The sequence below is a fragment of the Benincasa hispida genome, chromosome 5, assembly GCF_009727055.1.
Source record: "Benincasa hispida cultivar B227 chromosome 5, ASM972705v1, whole genome shotgun sequence".
Taxonomy (NCBI): domain Eukaryota; kingdom Viridiplantae; phylum Streptophyta; class Magnoliopsida; order Cucurbitales; family Cucurbitaceae; genus Benincasa; species Benincasa hispida.
This window is the reverse complement of record NC_052353.1, coordinates 26,895,608-26,905,018: the sequence shown is the minus strand read 5'-3', so window position 1 is coordinate 26,905,018 and position 9,411 is coordinate 26,895,608. Positions and strand designations below refer to the sequence as shown.

At 34.6% G+C, this 9,411-nt stretch overlaps 1 protein-coding gene across 2 annotated transcripts; it reads left to right on the top strand.

Moving 5' to 3' along the window:
- Positions 1-4,933: 4,933 nt before the first annotated feature.
- On the top strand, positions 4,934-7,620 carry LOC120078677 (putative clathrin assembly protein At1g03050). Of its 2 annotated transcripts, XM_039032975.1 has the most exons (3): positions 4,934-5,510; positions 5,559-5,697; positions 6,504-7,620. In XM_039032975.1, the coding sequence occupies exons 1-3, from the start codon at positions 4,983-4,985 to the stop codon at positions 7,616-7,618; spliced, it is 1,782 nt and encodes a 593-aa protein (XP_038888903.1). In that variant the 5' UTR covers positions 4,934-4,982; the 3' UTR covers positions 7,619-7,620. The 2 variants fall into 2 exon arrangements, with proteins under 2 accessions (XP_038888903.1, XP_038888902.1); XM_039032974.1 differs by having other exon boundaries at positions 4,934-5,697.
- Positions 7,621-9,411: the final 1,791 nt, after the last annotated feature.

Genomic DNA, 9,411 nt, shown 5'->3' with positions numbered 1-9,411 from the left:
AAATTTCTGAATGGGTTGAGAAGTACTTAGCTAGCATGACTTAAGATATGCATTTTATGTGATCATCTTGTCCTATGTATGCATCATTCACCCTTTGGACGTACTTGAAAGAGTATTCTAAAGATAGAATCTAAGCTTGAGAGAGTCGGATTAGAATCTAGGCTTGAGAGAGTCAGATTAGATCGCAAAAACAAGAGTAGAAACTTAGAAATAAGTTCTATCTGCTATTTACACATCGCATGTGTCCTAGAAATAGGAATGATGGTATGCGGTCACCTTGTCTTATGTGTGCGTCATTCATCATTTGGACATACTTGAGAGAGTAGTCTAAAGATAGAAACTAGGCTTGAGAAAGAGTGGGATCAGATCGCATAAGCAAGAGTAGAAACTTGGAAATAAGTTCTATCAACTATTTTGCATATATATCGCAAGCGTCCTAGAAATAGGAATTGGGGCATTCTACATTGAGAAATGTTGTACTTATATTTGTGTATAGCTTGATCGCATAACTTGTGCACCAACTTGGGAAATGTTAGCTAAACCCCTTCTCAACCCTTTCATCACATACTTATTGTAACTCTACGCTTTCATCGCTCCGCGTTCAACTTCGTCGCATAGGAAAATCTAAATCAAAACACCATCCACGTCTTTTTCACTACCGCAATAGAATCAAAGAGTCTGTCGCATATCTATTTAGTAGTTCCTGTGTTCGACCCTGGACTTACCAGGAACCTAAGAACGCTTATACTTGGGCTTTGTTAGGAAAACTTGCATGACCATCGCATAACACACATCATTGCATACTTACACCATCGCATCATAATTCCACACATCAGACCACTCTCTAAAAAATCTTGGATTAGTTGTTCTTCATTCACAACAGAAGGATTACCCTAAAACAACCGGGGTTGTCTATTCTTCATTCCTAACCTCTTCCTCTTCTATCATCGCATTCTCATTTACACATGTCCCAACATCTTCTTTTGTCACATTCGGATGCAATATGTTTGGTATATTTAAAGGAAATTACAAACAGAGAACTCCATGAGCAGCGAAAGTGGATCGTTCCAAATTCCATTCATAATGAACACAACAATTACAATCTAACTAAAAATGAAAAGATTATGCATATATAGAAATTATAGCATGTTATAAGATGATACAAGGGATAGAGGATGCATACCTTTGAAAAACCATTCTTCAAGTATCCCTCGATCAGTCTCCAATGCGTCCAACACAGCGCTCGTACACAACAAACAACACACGACCTCCATGAACGTCTGAATGCTCCTCAAACCTAATCGAGTCTAACTCGATTCACAAACTGAGTTAGAACACCACTACAAGTGTTACCTTGGTATTCTCGGTGTGAGAATCTAGGAGTTGTGGGCTCTGTATGATCTTGGCTTGAGGAAGACAGGAGGTATACGATCGAGTAGACAATCAATTAAGTGGGAGATATGAACACCGTCTATCGTATATACAATGTACTCGATTTCTTAGAAAACGGACATCCATCGTACAAACTTTGCTACTCGATCATGTAGCAATGATCGTATAGTAAACTATCGTATAGTCAACTCTCAACGATCGTGTATACTCCCAACGGCTATCGCGTAGTAAAACTCTTTTACTCGATAGCCTTTTTTCCGTGAGAATTTTCCGAATGATTCAACACCTTAATTTTGGAAAACAATTTTTCTTTTATCTCATGGTTACCATAAAACTTCCAATAACCTCCCATTTCAACGGTTATTAGAGAAAAAGAATTAATTATCATATTATTAATATATTATAAATAAATATGATAACCAACATATCATATTATATTTATAACCTATAGTTTTAATATTTCATCATATGAAACATATAAACCATAGTTCTTTTTCTATTTTATGGTACTTAATATAAATCATATTTATATTAATTCTTCCAATTAATGTATCTAATACATCATATCAATTACATCACATATAATTGAATTATTTAATTATATCACATATAATTAAACTTTCTCATGTTAATTTGAACACTTCAAACTAACCCAAAATCTGATTCTCAACTTGAATCCATTGAGCTACCAAGGGGACCTTATGGACCTGTAGCTTGAAACTCCAACGGTACGTGAATAACTCATTAAACTATTTAGTCATGAGATCCACCATCTGTTAACTGTTAGTCACTCTACTAAAGACCGACAGCTGCACTCTTCTCACTACAGATATATTTCTATGTCCATATGACCAATCAACAGTACGATGACCCTTCACAAATTGCTCGTAAGTATAGCTGGGCCAATTTACCATTTTGCCCCTATAGTTACATCTAACTCCTTAAGTACCACTGGTTTCTCTAATGAACAATAAGTCATAGTCCTACAATGACTGAGTCCTCTCTTCCAAAGAGAGGGTGTGGCAACTATGTTCAAGATTCGAAATCAACCCTTAAGGGAGCAATTTATCTACTTACCCCTGCTTCAGGGAAGGAATGAATTCCGTCTTGTGTAGCTGAGTTCCCAGCTCCCCAATCAGACGAATCCCCAAAAAGGTAGGCTTGTTGAGTTGGCAATCTGGCCACTCTCACCCATACTAATCAAATGACCACCCTCATGAGCAGGAGTTCCCAACTCACTCTGAATTAAGATCATGTTACCTATGATCATTTTAGTGAGATGTAAGTCTCAAATATAAACGGCATTATATAAAGAGACTAATCATCTCATCGTTTGGTCTTATACAAACTCTTTTTATAGGACACCCCCACTCACATGTGTCCACATGAATGGTAAGGATCACACCATTTGTAGCACTTTACAACACTTGTAAATATCTACAAAGCGGGTCATATTCGTAATGTCACTAGGATAAGGTATCCCTCATTTATCTTTATACTCTAGACCATTTAGGTTATTATTTAAGGAATGATCCACGTGTATGTCTCGTATACATGCTTAAGTTACAAGAAATAACCACTGATCTTAGTTTATTGGATATGAGTAAATGAAAATAAAATAACATTTATTTTATTAATAACAATGTGTACAAAATGTTTACAAACTACGAGACCATCGGGAGAATTAGGACACTAATCCCAACAGTCTCTCACTTGTCCTAATGCCTCGGGAGACTAATGTACAATACATAAAATAGAATAACATACAATAAACTAGGGCATACTCTATATTAAAATAAATTTTGTCTTTTTCAAGGGCATACTCTATATTAAAATAAATTTTGTCTTTTTCAAGTAAGAATAGACAAACATCGTGCTCATTTACATCACCTTCACATATGGGTTGGTCTGATCTCTCTAGGTAATCAAATGTTGCCCCGTGATAAATTTATTCGATTTCATCAAGTCTTACAAATACTTGCGGTCTAGCACGATCGTACTGTGAGATGAGATATTTAACATCAGCATCGCCCATTAAGCATATTGGAGGAGAATTAATATCCATCTTATATTTCATCCTCACTATAATCTTGAACTCTGTCGAACTAACTTGCATGATATCATATACAACATTTACCAGCTCATTGTACGTCAATGTGCTTGGAACTAGCAAACGCTTCAAACGGCCTCTAGTATAGCATTCTTCTGTGTCATCTCATATACCACTTTAACGTAAGAATATCTAATTATCCATTCTTCAAGAAAAACAATACAGAAAGTGAGCATTTAGGAAAATAGATAACTATTAAATACTCACTATACTCGCTACTCGCTACTCGATTCTCGTCACTTGATACTCGATATTCTCAACTTGATGATTACTGTTTCATAGCTCTCTCCCCTCATCCTTACTCTACTGGGAGCTATTTGCATGTATCAGTGCACACTAACAAACTCACACTCACTCGTTCTCTTTGCTACATTTGTATGTCTCGCACATTGTCGAAAAAGTTTGAAAAAAAAGAGCAGGAACAAGCACATTTAATTACTTGAGGTGTGAGATAATATAATAAAATGATCTCAATGCCTTTATAACTTGATCTCCATCAAGGAAAACAGGTTTTGTGAAATGGGTTTTTTGAAGAGAAAGTGATCCTGATTTTATCTTTTGTATTTCAGTTCCGTTTGTTCTTAGTTAATAAAAAAAATTACTTCATATTTCAAGAAATTGATTTGAAAGAATCATGTATATGGTCAGAAAATTTCCCAATTTGTGTATGTTCATACATGAGCATTAACTACAGAGCAGATTTCGTATCGAGTGACATGGATAATTCAAAATAATCGAGTATAAAGTAATCAAGTATTGAGTATGACATTGATATGATCGAGTATACATATGTCGATTGCAGTCGTATCGAGTGACCATGAAGTTGGGTATCGAGTGATCGTCATCGAGGAATGTGTGACGAGCCATCAAAGATCGAGTAAATTCATATTGGCAGGTGCGAGGGTTGCATCTCAGGGGCGAATCGGTAAAATCACATGCTTATGACGTAAGCAGAAGGCCACTTTACATTATTTTCTCTACAATAGGCAATTTTTCATTTGGGTCTCCTAAATGAGGTCATCCATACAAAAAAAAAAAAAAAAACCCATTATTTTTCTCCTTCAAACTCCAGATGATTGTATACTTGAGAGTGAAAGCATATATATATTTGGTCATTTGTGATTTGTTGGTTTGAACTAAATTTGAAAAGGTCAAAGTTTTGGTTCCATAAATAAACCCTCTAAATAATCATTCTTAAAAGAAAAAGAAAAAAAAAGAAGAAAAAAAGAAGAAAAGGAAAATTCTAATAATAGACAAACTAAAACAACCTTATGTGACAAACACATTACAAAGCCTCCCACTTTTGGATCCTAAAAGAATGGAGAATCCAACGTTGATAGAAAATTGAATTTGAAGAACCAAGAAAGAGAAAAACACCAAAAAGAATGAATAGAAGAAATTGAATATACACAAAAAAGAAAAGAAGAAAAAAAAAAGCAAAAGCAGCAAAAGCCAAAGAGAAAAGAAATCAATTATCTCAATGGCACCAAGCAAAATTAGAAGAGCATTAGGAGCTGTGAAAGACAAGACAAGCATAGGTTTGGCCAAAGTTGGAAGCAGCACTTCCTTGTCGGATTTGGAAGTAGCCATTGTTAAAGCTACAAGACATGAAGAATATCCAGCTGAAGAACGGCATGTGCGCGAGATTCTTAGTCTCACGTGCTATTCACGTGCGTATATAAGCGCGTGTGTTAACACGCTCTCAAGGAGATTGAACAAGACAAAGAATTGGACAGTAGCACTTAAAACTTTAATGTTAATACAACGTTTGGTGTCGGAAGGGGATCCAGCTTATGAACAAGAGATATTTTTTTCTACAAGACGTGGGACAAGATTCTTAAATATGTCTGATTTTAGAGATACTTCTCAATCAAATTCATGGGATTATTCTGCTTTTGTTCGTACTTTTGCTTTGTATCTTGATGAAAGGCTTGAGTTTAGGATGCAAAGTAGAAGGGGAAAAAGGAGTGCATTTGGATTGGATGATGAAGAAGGCCAACAACAACAAATTAATAATAATAATAATAATAATAATGATAATAAGAACGACGATGACAATAATGATGAGGATGACAATAGCAAAGCCATTGTCGTAAGAGCCACACCCATACGAGATATGACGTCTGAACAAATATTCTCGAGGACACAACATTTGCAACAGCTTCTTGAACGCTTTTTGGCTTGTCGTCCTACAGGTTCATTTCATTTTAATACTACTTTGATCTTTGTACGTATTTTTACTTTGGTTTATTTTGGTTAATGTACTTTCAAACTTTTTTCGTTCTTTGTTTTCTTTCACAATGTTCATTTTGGTGTCCTTATCATTTTTATTCTTATTTTCAATAATCAATTTTATACCTAATAGAAACTATTTAACACAACTTCATGGATACATTTTAAGAAATGTAGTGAATGAAGTTTGATATTAAAATTTTGATTGGAAAAAATAAAATAAAAATAGAAATAGAAATGAAAGACCAAAATGTCACTTTTTAAAGATACAAAATTAGAAATACATGTACCAAAATGAATCAAAGTTGAAAGTAGAGATATCAAAGTAGTATTTAAGCCTTTGAAATGAATATTCGTACTTCTTGAAATTCTATAACATAATCATTTTTTTCTTCTTTACTTTGCATCTAATATATGCTTACTTATATATGCTCATATTAGCACATTAATTAATGACATACTTGAAGTCACATATCCATTATTTATTAGAAGTAAACTGAATGTTAAGATCTAAAATGGTTACTTTTATTACATTTTCTTAAGTTTATAAACTCTAATAAACATTTTGAATGTTTGAGGCAAAATTAGCAAAATGGAATTCAATTTCACATCTTCGCTTATCTGTATTGATTTAAAAACTGTCTAAAAAGACCAAGAGAACTTGTCCCTCCAACAAAAATACAAGTAAAAATCAGTATTTAGCTACTAAATTTTTGTGAAATTGATTTATTATGTTGTTAATTGTGTGTTTATTTCTACATAAATATAGGTGCAGCGAAGAACAACAGGGTGGTATTAGTAGCTTTATACCCAATCGTAAGGGAAAGTTTCCAAATATATTATGACATAACAGAAATTATGGGGATCTTAATTGATCGTTTCATGGAATTAAACGTTCATGATTGTGTCAAAGTTTATGAGATTTTCTGTCGAGTTGGGAAGCAATTTGATGAACTAGAATTGTTCTATTCTTGGTGTAGAACAATTGGAATTGCTCGTTCTTCTGAATATCCTGATGTTGAAAAAATTACTCCTAAAAAACTTGAAGTAATGGATGAATTCATCAAAGACAAATCTGCCTTAGCTCAATGCCAAACGGGCAGAGGAAAAAATCAACTTCAAATAGAAATAACAGAGGAAGTAAAAAAAGAAGAAGAAATAGATATGAATTCAATTAAAGCACTTCCACCACCTGAGGATTTCAAAGAGGAAGACATTACAGCCATAGAAGTGAAAGAAGAAGAGAATGAAATTAAAGAAGATGTAATTAAGAAGGATGAAAATCCTTTAATTGGTGATTTGTTAAACCTTGGTGAAGAACATGCAATGATAAGAGAAGAAAATGCTGATAAATTAGCATTAGCATTATTTGATGGAATTGGTCCAGTTACTGATTCTTCTTCAGTAAAAACATTACCATGGCAAGCATTTAATGATGATTCACAAGATTGGGAAACAACTTTAGTTCAATCAGCAAGTAATTTATCAAATCAAAGAGCTGATCTTGGTGGAGGATTTGATATGCTTCTTTTGGATGGAATGTATAAACAAACAACAATGATGTCAACAATGGCTGGGTCAGGTTATGGAGTAAGTGGTAGTGCAAGTAGTATGGCACTTGGGTCTGCAGGGAGACCAGCAATGCTCGCTTTGCCAGCCCCTCCGACGATCACCGAAGGCGGTGGGGTGAGCTCGTCATCGGTCGTGAGTGACCCATTTGCTGCATCGATGGCGGTGGCACCTCCCCCGTACGTTCAGATGTCGGAAATGGAGAGGAAACAGAAGCTGTTGGTGGAGGAGCAACTCATGTGGCAGCAATATGCAAGAGATGGGAGACAGATACAGCATAACCCTTATACAGGAGGTTTCACACACAGTTACTAGAGTTTTGGCTTCACTTGTTTTCAATCAACTACTTACACTGTAATTTTATGGTCCTTTAGTTTCTATTTATCTTTCTTTTCTCTTTTTTTTTTTCGATTTTTCTTGTGCTTTTTTACTCAGTAAAAGAAAACAAAAACAGTGTTTGTATGTGCTGTTACTTTCGGTAGGGATGACACAAGGTAAATAAAAGGTAAATAAATAAACTATTTAACATTAGATTTGTGTTTATTTAATTTTCTGATCTTCTAGTTATAAGGGTCTCCTCAAATTCATTTTACTTTGTTTTTCTTACTTAGATCAATTTTTTTCCTCCTTTTACTACAAAATGCTCTTCATTCCTTCTCAATTCTTCTTCTACTTAATAAATACAAGGAAATTTGTGCAGATGAACCTTTTAAGTGCATTTTGTAGGTGAATTTAGAAAATTCAACAAACTATTTACGAAAATATCAAAGTAAGAAAAGTCTAAGAATAATTAGAAACTAACGCTAGACCATGTAAAATGTCAAAAAAGCCCAAAAAAAAAAAAAAACTATCACGCAGGTCATTTCTACCAGAAGAGATGAGTCTCCGAGCAAGGAATCCTTCCAATCCCCGTCGTAGAAGCTCTATACGAAGGTCATTTCTACCAGAAGAGCAAGCCTGAGAGGGAAGCTCTCCTCTCCATTACTTCTATACGCCAGCAAGCAAAACCTCCGTCCAGGATCTGTGTCAAGACGTTGACACTTTTCTGTTTTTGTTTCTAATCTCTATTTCATCACTTGTATTCATTTTCTTAATCTTTCATTCACACCATATATCGAACGCTTAATCTTAGTATTACATGTTATGATCATTCCTATTGTCATCTCTCTGTCTATTTCCGTTCATCCATAATCCATTTTCTCCATGATGTTTTCCTAATTCCCTGGGTAAATAGCATGAATTAAGCAAGTAAATTATTTTATGTTAAGAAAATAATTATGTTTAGTCAAAGCATGCTCGATGGAATCTTCACCTGTGAGAGCAGAAGTGAAGATGTTATTCCGCCTATCAAGAGAAGGCTGGAAGAATGCATTAACTAAAGCAAGAAGTATTTCCATAGATGGAAACAACCTTGCGTTCATCACGTTCATCCCTGTTTCACCATAGAGATATGGGAACGCGGCCGATCACCGAGAGGTGTACGCCAAAGAAAAGTAGAACCTTAGTTGCATCTTTAACGCAATTGACAAACTTGCGATGTTTTTACTATTTATTCCTTCTATTTCTGATTCATCCATGAAGACTTGCCATCACATACCACAATCCTTTGTATAACTTCACAGTCAGTCTCGAACTCAGTATCATGTATCATGTATTTTTTATCTTGTATCATATTAGTTTAAGATTTTATTTTCAATGCAGCTTTATTTTATCAATGCAATTTTATTTTCATCGCACTTTAGATTCCTGTATAAACCCAATTCTTTATTAATTGTAAAAACCTGTCGCATGTATCACAAAAGTAACGCATTAACGAAAACAATCCCTGTGTTCGACCTTGGATTATTCTAAGAAACTTGCGTTGGAATTATACTTGGTTTCAGCGCAAGGAAATTTGTGACACGCATTACTCTATCGCATACTACAAGCCTATCATTAACAACGCATATTTAGAAGTAGTGTGCATAAGCAATAACACAGCATAACATTTCATCTACATCCCATTTCTATATCATTAAGTTTATGGCAACATGAGCCTGCATGATTCATTCATTCACATTCATATTTGTTCACATGCTGTAAGACATAAAAATACTTCGTGTCAATAA